At 43.5% G+C, this 13,590-nt stretch overlaps 1 protein-coding gene across 1 annotated transcript in view; it reads left to right on the top strand.

Annotated features, from left to right (window-relative positions):
* The window catches only part of HABP4 (hyaluronan binding protein 4), a 36,743-nt gene extending 23,450 nt beyond the window's left edge, over positions 1–13,293 (top strand). Inside the window, 3 exon segments of the mRNA NM_001244681.1 lie at positions 6,192–6,363; positions 11,777–11,962; positions 13,120–13,293. Of these exon segments, the coding sequence (NP_001231610.1) occupies positions 6,192–6,363; positions 11,777–11,962; positions 13,120–13,176 (415 nt within the window). The 3' untranslated portion in view covers positions 13,177–13,293.
* Positions 13,294–13,590: the final 297 nt, after the last annotated feature.

Raw genomic sequence — 13,590 nt, 5'->3', positions numbered from 1 at the left:
AATCCGACTAGGAACCACGAGGTTGCAGGTTCAATCCCAGGCCTCCTTCAGTGGGTTAAGGATCTGGCGTTGTCCTGAGCTGTGGTGTAGGTTGCAGACATGGCTTGGATCCCGAATTGCTGTGGCTGTGGTGTAGGCCGGCAGCTACAGTTCCGACTGGACCCCTAGCCTGGGAACCTCCATATGCTGTGGGCACGGCCCTAGAAAAGATAAAAAGACGAAAAAAAAAAAAAAAAGATGACAAAAGTCTCAAGGGAAAATTGGAATGAAGAAAACTCCATATGAAAATGTATCAAAATTAAAAAGATTAAAAAGTACCATTTATTTACTTATTTTTTTACTTTTTATTTGTTTTATTATAGTTTATTTATGATGTTCTGTCAATTTCTGCTGTACAGCAAAGTGACCCAGTCATACACGTATATATGTGTGTGCATATATATATATATATGTATTCTTTTCTCGCATTATCCCCCGTCATGTTCCAGCGCAAGTGACTAGGTATGGTTCCCTGTGCTGTACAGAAAAGTGCCAACCTGATACTAAGAACTGAAGATGGGATAAGAGGTACGGCCTTGAAAAGACAAAAAAAAAAAAAAGACCAAAAAATAAAATAAAATAAATAAATAATCCTATGAGAAGAGAAGAATGAGGAAGCATTATTACAAAATATCTGCAGTGAATTATTTTTTATTGGCATTTGTTTCTGAGTGTATTTCCTTACACAATGAGGGTTATTATGTATTGAATTTTCTTAAAGCAGGACCATACCTCTTCAGAAATTTTATAGCAGATATATGAGGCACTAAAAGTTTGTCATGCAATTCATTTCCTTTGGAAGGAAGTGGGAGGTATTATTTACATGTTAGGTTAGATCTTAGATCCACTTGCCCCTGTTGAGTATTCAAGTGAGTGAAGGTTTATGTCTAGAACCCACTTTGCTTTGATTCACTTGATTAGGTAAAAAGGTACTGCCTGAATGGAAGTTTGGACATTGGAATTGATATTTGTATGTTTCCTCTGTCCATTTCTTGACCATGTTCCATCTAAGCATATTTTCCTGCCCTCTTATTCCCAAAGTAGCACAGAGGTTGAATGTGGGCTTTGGAGATAGAAGGATTGGATGTGAAATTTGGCTTTTTCATTTATATGTTAGCTGTATGACCTCTTTTCTCGATTCTTACCTGTAAAATGGAGTTATTAATTTTAACTTACCTGTGGGATTGTCATGGGTGGATTAATGTAAAGCACTTTGATTAGCATCTGGCACCTTGTAAACATACAGTAAATGTTAGCATTATTGTCCCATTTGTTTGTAAATATATTGCACAAATCTTTAACCATCAGATTTGTGTACAGCATTGTTCATATTACAAGTCATAGATTTGACACCTTATATCTATAAGCAGCTTTGATGGAAAATTATCTCCTATGACTTTTCATCATAAATCAAGACCTGTGAAGGGCTTTGAATTACTCACAGGGTGTGTGTGTTAAATTTAGAGGGATAGCAGTTACAATGCTTTTCTGTTAGATATACACTTGCCTTAGTCCTTCCTAGAACTGAGGAGTGCGTTATATTCCTGTTGAATATCATATCTAAACATAAAGAACAAGAACAAAAAAGCACAAGGCGTGTAAGGAATGCAGCCCTCTAGTGATACACAGACAAGTCTGTGCAATTCAGAGTAGAGCACCTGCTACAAGCGATTCCTCCACAGAAGTGATCAGCCTGACACAGTACAGACACCCTCTGTGCATTCTCCTTCCTCACCTACCACGTCAACAAGCCCTCTGCCTCTCACTATTCATTTTCAGGAAATAAGAAAAAACTACGCTGGAACTGGCTTGCACCAAGGTGTTAACAGCCAATTGTTAAATTTTCGAAACACAGTCATTGAAAATGAAATTATGTCAACCTAGAATTTATAATGTTAAAACAAAGGTAATAACTCCTTGCAACTCACGGTGTCCTAATTATTGCAGCGCATTTTACCTTTCCCTATGTACTTAAAGTTACTTACCCCACTTGTATGTGTACAGTGGAAATACTACATATTGGTGTACTACTGCACATCTCTTCCCAATTCTTTGTTCAGTGATGTCACACTGATGTCACATTGGTAGCTTCAGATCCTCCAAGGTGGAATATATTTACACCACAGAAACTAGCAAGTGCGAGAGATCCAGGTTTTTTCCTCCCTGAGACCCAGATGTTAAATATTTACCAGCACACCACTGCCTGCAGGGATGCAATCAATAAAATTCTGACTCTGGGAAACTCTTTGGACAAATGACCCAGCTTTTTCTTATTTCCTGAAAGTGAATAGTGAGAGGCAGAGGGGTGATCAAATTCAGGTTCAACTTTATGGCACGATTATTTCATAGGTTGTGGAAGGCCTCCGATCATCATTGCCTTTATCCATTAATCATTAGGACTGCTAAGTAGTGGTAGTCTAATTCTGTCATTCTTTCTTCATTTAGTAGCTGAGATGACCTATAAAGAAACACTTACCTATGGAGTTCTTGTGGCGCAGTGGTAATAAACCTGAGTAGCATCCATGAAGATGCTGGTTTTATCCCTGGCCTTGCTCAGTGGGTTAAGGATCCGGCGTTGCCGTGAGCTGTGGGGTAGGCTGACAGCTGCAGCTCTGATTTGACCCCTAGCCTGGGAACTTCTATATGCCTCAGGTGTGGCCCTAAAAACACACACACACACACACACACACACACAAACTTTTTTAAACAATTTGATTATACTGAGGTATAAATTCATTTAGAAAAGGAAGAATAAGTAAAAGGTACATTTTACTTTTAATTTACTCATTTTCAGAATAAGGAGCTGGTTTCCTCGGGTCCTTCAAGGGTGCCAATGCCTTTTTTTTTTTTTTTTTTTTGCTTTTTAGGGCCACACCTGAGGCATATGGAGATTCCCAGGCTAGGGGTCCAATCGGAGCTACAGCTGCCGGTCTACATCACAGCCACAGCAACGCAGCATCCTTAACCCACTGAGCAAGGCCAGGGATCGAACCTGTAACCTCATGGTACCTAGTCAGATTCATTTCCACTGAGCCATTGACAGGAGCTCCTGATGACTTTTTTTAAAGCATTGTTATAAACTTGGAGATTTAAGCATATTTGATGTGTTTTAATCCACTGAGTTTTTATGCTTATGGGTGCTTATACTGACCCCATTTTTTTGATTCTTGATCCTTTTGACACATGTTCAGTGTTCTTTGTTTACTTGCTTTCTGGTAAGACACGTTTTAGACTCATCATCTAAACTTCAATCTTCATACCTTATACTGAGCCATTTTTTCCGTGGAGCTAGAGTCCTATAATAGAATATGGGGTTTTGGTTTGTTTGTTTTGTCTTCTTAGGGCCACACCCACGGCATATGGAAATTCCCAGGCTAAGAGTCAAATTGGAGTTGCAGCTGCCGGCCTAGGCCACAGCCACAGCAACACCAGATCTGAGCCGCATCTGTGACCTACACCACAGTTCACAGCAATGCCGGACCCTTAACCCACTGAGCGAGGTCAGGAATCAAACCCACATTCTCATGGATACTAGTTGGGTTCATTTCCCCTGAGCCACAAAGGGAACTCCTAGAATATGGGATTTAGAGACTACAGTCTGGTCACTAGGAGGACTCACTGCTATTAGGTTCTTGACTGTTTCTAGGACATTTAAATGGACATAGCTGAGAAATAAACACACACATTTTTTTTTCTTCATACACATTTTTAAGATAAAATATTTATGAGCTCACTCAGTATTTCCACTAGAAATTTAGGAATACAAAATTTTCAGCTAAACTTTATCTTTTTTTTTTTCCTCTTTTTTTTCTATGCTGAAAATCCTAGTTGTCAGTAACATCACACTATTACTTATTTGCTACACACACAATAGTCACAAATAACAGCACCAGCACTACCACCAATGGTATGATTCTTAAAAAGTTATATATAGAGAAATGAATAATCAAATTTGTATTTTAAAAGGTACTTCACTTTCTTCTGATGCTTTTATCACCAATCTGATACACAGGCTAATTTGATTAATTTTGCTTCCAAGTTTTAGAGATTGAATTTTAATTTAAATCCGTCTTATAATTATGTAAAATATTTACATGTTTCCAAAGTGTGACCTGTTAAAGCATAATATTTTCCAACTAGTTTCTATTCCTATTCGAGCCCTATTTTATATTACATTAAAAAAAAATAAAATAAAACCTGTATGTAGGGAGTTCCCGTTGAGGCTCAGTGGATTACAAACCCAACTAGCATCCATGAGGATGCGGCTTTGATCCCTGGCCTCACTCAGTGGATTGAGGATCTGGCACTGCTGTGAGCTGTGGTATAGGTCACAGACACAGTTCAGATCCTGCATTGCTGTGGCTGTGGCATAGGCCTCAGATGTAGCTCCGATTCAACCCCTAGTCTGGGAACTTCCATATGCCACACATGTGGGCAACCCCCCCAAAAAACCACCTATATAATATATATGCTTGTATGTCTTCTTTTTTCTTAGGTAAATGGTAACATACATTCCACTTGACCCTGCTTTTTCATCGGTATATCCAGGAGATGCTTCCTAGCAATATATATATATATTTCTCATTCCTTTTTAGCTGCTCAATATTCATGTTTAGTAGCCATAATTTTTCCACCAAATTCATCTCCAGATGACTTTGGGTTGTTTCCAGTATTTCAGTATTACGGATCTCAGTGTCTTCTTATATTTTTGCTAATATACGTTTGGCATATGTTTTAATATTAGTATTAGTATTAAATAGTTTTCCAACATTTTATTGTAGAGAATTTCAAACCCAGCAGAGTTAAAAGAATTTTACAGTAAATACCTATATCTACCACCTCAACTGATATGAAATTTATTTATTATGAAATGTACCAAAATAAGTGTCCATTCATGGTTTTGCCAAATGCATAGTTTTTAGTTGGGTCATTTCTTTTTATTGAGCTCTAAGCATTCTTTATGTATTTTAGATCGAAGTCCCTTATGAGATATATGATTTGCAAATATTTTCTCCTGTTTGGTGAGTTGTCTTTCCACTTTCTTGATCATGTCCTTTTGCAGCAGAGAAGTTTTCAGTTTGGGTGATGTCCAGTTTATTTACTTTTTCTTTTGCTTCTGGTGCTTTTGGTATCATATATAAGAAACCATTGCCTAATCCAAAGTTATGAAGGATCATGCCTGTGTTTTCTTGTAAGAGTTTTATTCCTTCAGCTCTTGTATATACGGTGTGAGGTAGCGGTCCAGCTTAATTCAAAGGAAAAAGAATAGTCTCTCCCACAAATGGTGCTGGAAAAACTAGATATCCACAATCAAAAGAATGGTCTTTCACGCTGTGGTTGAAAAAAATTAATTGATTGTAAATATGAGGGCTTATTTCTGGACTTTGAATTCTGTTCCACTGATCTCTGTGTCTGTCTTCTGTAAAAAAAAAAAAAAAAAAAAAAAAAAAATTCATGAAATTTGAGAAGAATATTTATAGAAGTAAGCATTTGTGACCCATTGTGACTCTGTTCATGGTTTCCTATTATTTTGTCTCAATAACGTCTCCCATTTTTTTCTACAATAATCTCATATTGTGTGTAATGCCACATGGCAGGGAGTACCTGGTGGTACAGTGTGATGTTAATGTCACTGGAATGGTGATGTTTCCATTGTTGAAAGACTGCTTTGAACACAAACAGGAAGTATCTTCTGTTGGCAGCGATGGCATAAAGTGATAAAAATAAAATAAGGAAGCTTATGGTTGAGACATTTGCCTACCTTATTGCTTTATTGACTGATTGATTGCTTTTTAGGGCCGCACCCGTAGCATGTGGAAGTTCTAGGGGTGGAATCCAAGCGACAGCTGCTGGCCTACACCACAGCCACAGCAATGCAGGATCCGAACCACATCTGTGACCTACACCACAGCTCACAACAACACCGGATCCCCGACCCAATGCATGAGGCCAGGGATCAAACCCGAATCCTCAAGGGACACTAGTGGGATTTGTTTCCACTGCCCCACAACTGGAACTCCCTCCTACCTTATTTAGATTTGAGAGGCAGTACCGTGAAAATATGTTAAACTAATGGTTATGACTTTCTCTTTGGGATAGTAGACATCTCGGTCCAATGAAAAATTGTTCTTTATGATTGTACTTCTTTATAGAGTTCCTGACTTGGAGGTAGAAGAAGAAAACCAAGTTCAAGAGATGACCCTAGATGAGTGGAAAAATCTTCAAGAACAGACCAGACCAAAGCCTGAATTTAACATCCGGAAACCTGAGTCCACTGTCCCTTCCAAAGCAGTGGTGATACACAAGGCCAGATATAGAGATGATGTAAGCATGATGTTTTGTACCTAGAGGTAATCTGCACTGTTACCTTATTGGAAATGAAATGGGCTTTTCCACTTCTGGTTTTAAAATGGATCATTAGTAGCTGGCGTTCTTATTTCTACCGAAGCGTAGTCAGATGATATGTGCTGAATTGTATTTTTATTGCTTATTAAGAAAAGAATTGGTGGAAGTCCCCTGGTGGCTCAGTGGGTTAAGGATCTGCTGTTGTCACTGCCGTGGCTCAGGTCGCTGCTGTGGCCCAGATTTGACCCTTGGCCTGGGAACTTCCACATGCCATGGGCCAAAGAGAAAAGAAACAGGAAAAAAATTGAAAAAGAATTGACCCATTGAGGAGTTCCCGTCGTGGCGCAGTGGTTAACGAATCCGACTAGGAACCATGAGGTTGCGGGTTCGATCCCTGCCCATGCTCAGCGGGTTAAGGATCTGGCATTGCCGTGAGCTGTGGTGTAGGTCACAGACGTGGCTCGGATCCCGCGTTGCTGTGGCTCTGGCATAGGCTGGCGGCTACAGCTTGGATTCGACCCCTAGCCTGGGAACCTCCATATGCCATGGGAGCAGCCCAAGAAAAGGCAAAAAGACAAAAAAAAAAAAAGAATTGACCCATTGATACTTAATCCAAAGCAGTTATAGTGACAGTGCATTTTTCTGCTACCCCCTGCCCCCACTAAGATCTGTGCTAAGACTGTGCACATACTGTATGTTTTGGCTGCATTTCAGTTTTGTCTCAGAAGAGGTATAGGATGTTTCTGGAACAATACCATTTCAGAGGATATCTACTCTGCATTGTTATGATTAGATTACCTTCAGGTTTTTTTTTGTTTGTTTTCGGTTTTTTTGTTTTACTTTTTAGGGCCACACATGAAAGTTGCCAGGCTAGGGGTCAAATCGGAGCTGCAACTGCTGGCTTACACCACAGCCACAGTGACGTGGGACCTGAGCCACATCTACGACCTACACCATAGCTCACGGCAATGCCAGATCCTTAACCCGCTGAGTGAGGCCAGGGATTGAACCTGCATCCTCATGGATACTAGTTGGGCTTGCTACTGCTGAGCCACGACAGGAACTTCCCCAATTTTTTTTTTTTTTTTAAGTATAGTCAGTTTACAGTATTTTGTTAGTTTCAGGTGTACAGGAAAGTAATTCTAGTTTTTCACAGTTCTAATTTTTTCCCTTTTTGGGGGGCAGCACCTGTGGCACATGGAGGTTCCCAGGCTGGGGGGTACAATCAGAGGTGTAGCCACTGACCTACACCACAACCACAGCAACACCAGATCCCCAACCCACTGAGCAAGACCAGGGATCGAACCTGTATCCTCATGGATGACCTAGTCAGTTTTGTTTCCACCACGCCACAACAGGAATTCCTCACATTTCTAATTCTTAATAAGAGCACTTAATCAGAACTTGTTGATCATTTGAAACTGTTCAGATTTGGTGAAGCCTTACCTCTGTTATGGCAGCAGCTTTGCTCCCTCGACCTAACAGCTGAAACTCACCAGAGGAGCCCAGAGGCTCTGGGCACCCCCTCAGGCACTGCTGTCACGTCCAGCTATCTGGCTGGCTGTCAGGAGAGCTTGCTGGTTCCTCTCTTTTGTGAGGGTCCAATTTTACGTGGTTCATGTTCAGCTCTTTATTGGCAGCTTCAGCTCTGAAAATATCTTTAGCATATATTGACAAGGATGGTCAGCAAGTTATTTAATCACATTCTAGTTAAGTTCCTGAACTTAAGACTATACTGAGGGAGTTCTTGGCATGGCTCAGTGGTAATGAACCTGACTAGTATCCACGAGGATGGGGGTTCGATCCCTGGCCTTGCTCAGTGGGTTAAGGATGTGGTCCTGCCGTGAGCTGTGGTGTAGGTCACAGACACTGCTCGGATCTTCCGTGGCTGTGGCTGTGGTGTAGGCCTGCAGCTGCAGCTCCGATTCGACCTCTGGCCCAGGAACTTCCATGTGTCACGGGCACGGCCCTAAAAAGAAGAAAAAAAAAAAAAAAAAAAAGTGCACTGACGCATTCCAGTTTTAAAATTTTTGCATCATTCAGTCACAGCCATTTATCTCCATACCAGTCTCAAGGACGGTGAAGAGCAAAGTCTTCTATTCTGGTGGCTATGATATTATTCACTGATTTTTCCATCCAGAACTCAGGGGTTTTCGTCTATGTAAATTTGTCTGTGTTCCCATTGACACTTTGCTTAGTTATATTCTTGGAATGAATACTGTGATTAGGGGTCGCTGATGACACAGGATGTCCTCCCACCTCCTGTTCAGTCCATCCAACCTCTGAGGGTCTAACTACTAAGTTTTTTGTTTTTTGGTTTTTTTTTTTATTTTTTTTAATTACTCAAATGAATTTATCACATCTGTATAACTACTAAGTTTTGAGCTGTTCCACTAGCAATGGCTTTTTGTACATGCACGAGGCCAGAGTCTTACTCTGTGGGAAAGCTCTGTGAGGTCGTTTTGCAAGTCCAGTGGCCAGTTGGGTTGGTTCTTTTCCCACCTGCCTTCTTCTTTTTCACTCTGGGGCAATGTAAACAAAGCGCTGCCTGAAACAAAGGTGCTGTCAGGATGTGAAATGCGCAGCTGTTCTAGGTAAAAATAGAAGCTGCTCTTCCTTAATCCACACCAGATTCATCCTCCCCAGCTCCAGAGGATCCCTGGAATCTTTGAAGCGACTGGATTAGCTGAGTCATCGAGCTTGGACTCCGTGAGGCACACATCTTTGGTACTTTTTAATCCTAACGGCATTGAAGATTTGAGCCAGGAATTGTTCCTAAAGCAGAAGCCAAATCTTGGGGTCACTAGTTCACTTTGTTCTAGAAACCCTAAGAGACAAAGGCACTAGAATAATACCCCTGTTTGTACGGAGCTGTGGTGTGTGTGAGGTTCAGACCTCGCAGCAGCCCATGAAGAGCTGGGCCCTTAAGGCACTTCAGCCAGACTGTTCGTTCATGCTGCTTTTCACTGCAAGTTGTCCCTTCTCTCGGGAAAGGCTGCCACCTCCCTGCCGAAGTGCCCTGACAGCCAGTTGTTTTCTGAACCAGGCAGTGGTTTATTATGTTGCCTTATTATTTTTTGTGTGTGTGTTTACCATGTTGCCAGAGCGCCAGCATCCCTGAATTGTATTTTCCACCTTTTTAGCTTTAAGAGTCCATCCACGTAAGGCCTTCTTTATTTTAACCTGAAACTTTTTTTTTTTTTTTTTGCTTTTTAGGGCCCCACCCATGGCATATGAAGGTTCCCAGGCTAGGGCTCTAATCGCAGCTATAGCAGCCGGCCTACACCACAGCCACAGCAACACCAGATCCGAGCTGCATTTGCGACCTACACCACAGCTCACGGCAATGCCGGATCCTTAACCCACTGAGCAGGGCCAAGGATCGAACTTGCAACCTCATGGTTCCTAGTCAGATGCGTTTCCGCTGCACCATGACGGGAACTCCATTAACCTGAAACTTTGAAGGGGACACAGGTGTTAATCATGAAGCATGAAGGGAATACATGGCCAAAAGGGCTTGATGTACTTGGGGAGATTTGAGTCTGTTTGCTGCACCAGCGGTAGGGATGTTTAACCTCACAGCACTTTGGAGATTCTTCTCCACAATCATTGGCTTTTTTTTTTGTTTGTCTTTTTGCCTTTTCTTGGGCCGCTCCCACGGCATATGGAGGTTCCCAGGCTAGGGGTTGAATCCAAGCTGTAGCCGCCAGCCTACGCCAGAGCCACAGCAACGCGGGATCCGAGCCACGTCTGTGACCCACACCTCAGCTCACGGCAACACCGGATCGTTAACTCACTGAGCAAGGCCAGGGATCGAACCCGCAACCTCATGGTTCTTAGTCGGATTCATTAACTACTGCGCCACAACGGGAACTCTAATCATTGGCATGTTTTCTGTAGGTTTATGTTTTACTTAGAAGTGGGAGCTTTCCTTTGTTTTGCTCATATATTAGGAATTGAAGCCAAGTCAAATTTGGAGGAGTTTTATTTACTATAGTTTTCTTTTAACAAGAGACAGAACTTATTTGACCTCTTACAGTGAAATGCACTTTCTCAGAGATTTTTTTTTTTTTTTTGTCTTTTCTATGGCTGCACCTGTGGCACATGGAGATTCTCAGGCTAGGGGTCCAATCAGAGCTGTAGCCTCCAGCCTACGCCAGAGCCACAGCAACATGGAATCCAAGCTGTGTCTGCACCCTACACCACAGCTCACGGCAACACCATATCCTTAACCCACTGAGCAAGGCCAGGGATCGAACCCGCAACCTCATGGTTCCTAGTCGGATTTGTTAACCACTGAGCCACGACGAGAACTCCTCAGAGAATTTTATCTAAAGCAGTTCTTTAAAAGCAGCTGGAATTTTTTTCTTGGTAGCAGCCCTCAGATAATCATACTGTTGTTTACTGTAAATCATCCAGTTTTTAACATACGGTATTTGTACAGTCAGCACCCACGTTGAAAGGAGTTTCTCCATCAAGTTCTATTCTAGGAAGATGGTTTTCCTTATTTCTCAAAATGACATTTGTGAACAAATAAAACAAAAGGCGGAAACTAAAACTTTTTAAATCTCAGCAAAATACAGTTAGATTTAAAATATTTCTATGACTGATGTTAGTCATGTCAAATCTTTTTTTTTTTTTTTTTTTTTTTTTTTTTTGCCTTTTAGGGACACACCTGCGGCATACGGAAGTTCCCAGGCTAGGGGTCTAATCAGAGCTAGAGATGCCAGCCCATGCCACAGCCACAGCCACAGCAGATCCGATCCGCATCTGCAACCTACACCACAGCTCACGGCAACACCGGATCCTTAACCCACTGAGTGAGGTCAAGAATCGAACCCACAACCTCATGGTTCCTAGTCGGAGTCCTTTCTGTGTACCACAACGGGAACTCCTCAAGTCTTACTTCGCAATGTGCCAAACTGCTAGAAATTGGGTCTCGCTGGAAGTAAGTGCAAAGATGTTAACAAATCCGACTAGGAACCATGAGGTTGCATGTTCGGTCCCTGCCCTTGCTCAGTGGGTTAAGGATCTGGCGTTGCCGTGAGCTGTGGTAAAGGTTACAGACGTGGCTCGGATCCTGCGTTGCTGTGGCTCTGGTGCAGGCCAGCAGCTACAGCCCCCATTTGACCCCTAGCCTGGGAACCTCCATATGCCGCGGAAGCGGCCCTAGAAAAGTCAAAAAGACAAAAAAAAAAAAAAAAGATGTTTGAATTAAGACTGTGAGCATGAGAACATGTAGCCACATTTTGCACACACACACACCCCCACACTGCTGTCCTGCACCCGCCCCCACTGGAAGCAGAGCTGTAGCACCCTCTCCCCGCCGTGTCCCCCCCTCTCCAAGCTGGGCACATGTCCACAGAGACGGTGCTTGTGTTGTGTGTTCTAGATGGTAAAGGATGACTATGAGGATGATGCCCATGTTTTCCGGAAAGCGGCCAACGACATCACATCCCAGCTGGAGATTAACTTTGGTAACCTCCCTCGTCCCGGGCGTGGAGCCAGAGGTGGCACCCGGGGAGGCCGGGGAAGGATCAGAAGGGCAGAAAACTACGTCCCCAGAGCAGAAGTGGTGGTAAGTGTTTGCATTCTAAACCCTGGCTGGGGGAGTTCCTGTCGTGGCGCAGTGGTTATTGAATCTGACTAGGAACCATGAGGTTGTGGGTTCGATCCCTGGCCTTGCTCAGTGGGTTAAGGACCCCGCATCGCCGTGAGCTGTAGTGTAGGTCGCAGACGCGGCTCGGATCCCACGTTGCTGTGACTCTGGCGTAAGCCAGTGGCTACAGCTCCAATTTGACCCCTAGCCTGGGAACCTCCATATGCCTCGGGAGCAGCCCTAGAACAGGCAAGAAAAAAAGAAAAAAAAAAAAAAGACAAAAAAATAAAATAAAATAAACCCTGGCTGGTTTCTGAAGTGAGAGGATGAGGATGCCCTGGGCCCACACAGTCCCACTTTAGAGGATTATCAAGTTCAGCCTGATCTAAGTAGAGGAAGTTCTTCCTTCTCTACTTGGAGTGGGCCTGATGTTGGAGTGTTTGAAATGGCCATGTCAGCCTCCTGGACATCAGGTGGATAAAGGCCATTGTGTGGCCCACGGTCTCCCAGGAAGTCCACGGTCTACCACAAATGCACACGCAGAACTGGAGAAAAATTCACACATCTGCATTGGAAATAGATCCCCAGACTTGGGATTGAATCAGATCCACTGAGGGTTGCATACCGTCGTCCAAAGATCTGCCCTGTGCCCTTAGGATGGTTTCAGGGCAGGCAGAATCCTTCCTCCAGCTTCAAGGGCAAATTCTCCCCTCACCCCAGTCTTCAGCCAACACTGCTCTACTTCTTGAACAGACCAGCATGTTTCTTACCTCCACAGGGCCTTTTTGCACCTGCTGGCCCTTCTCTCACCCCTTTGCCTGCTTACCTTGAACAGACCAGCCTCCCTTCCTCAGACGAGGCTTCTGGATCAGATCAGAGCAGAGCGGGTCACAGGAGGGAGGCGCCCTTCCATGGCCCCACTGTGGGGTCTGTGCCGCTCGTGGCTGCAGCTCAGAGGCAGGGCCTACCCCCTTTCACGTGCCCCTGTCGCTCTTCTCTTCCCACCAGGACCCCTCTCCCGTGTTGCGGCTGCCACCTCCAACCCCCATCAGCTCCTCCACCGTGAGCGCGGCCAGGGCTGTGCCCAAGGGGGAATGGGCACAATGACAGCTGTTTTCCCCACATCTCTTTTTCAGACACAAGATGTCGCTCCAAACCCAGATGACCCTGAAGACTTTCCTGCTCTGGCATGAGCGCCCGATTTCCTTGGCCACATCCAACAGCACTGGCCAACCTACCAAGAAGACTTCTCTTGCTCTGGGGAAGAGAGTCAGACTCTAAGAACAATAGATGTTGCTTTTTCCCGTGTAGTTTGAATTCCTTGCACTTCTTTGACCTGGGCTTTGGGGGTCGGGGCGGGCATAGGGATTTCTCCAGATGCTAGAGAGCAGCAGTTCCAGTCAGGGGTGAGTCTGGCACTTTCCCAAGAAGATGAGAATGGGGATTATTTTTGTACGTCAGGACCTCCAGGTGAAGTTCAGAAATAATGTTTAAAATATGTATATAGAGATTGTATTGGAGCCTCCACCGAAGCATGGAGCATAAAGCGAAGTTGTAAAATAGAATCTTTCGAGACCACTGAGTGAGTGGTGCAGCTCTCAGAAGGC

This window comes from Sus scrofa, chromosome 10, assembly GCF_054392235.1.
Source record: "Sus scrofa isolate SSC_HxYL_T2T_F1_AM1 chromosome 10, Sscrofa_HxYL_maternal_Yorkshire_Landrace_v2.0, whole genome shotgun sequence".
NCBI lineage: Eukaryota > Metazoa > Chordata > Mammalia > Artiodactyla > Suidae > Sus > Sus scrofa.
This window is presented reverse-complemented; position numbering and strand designations above follow the sequence as displayed.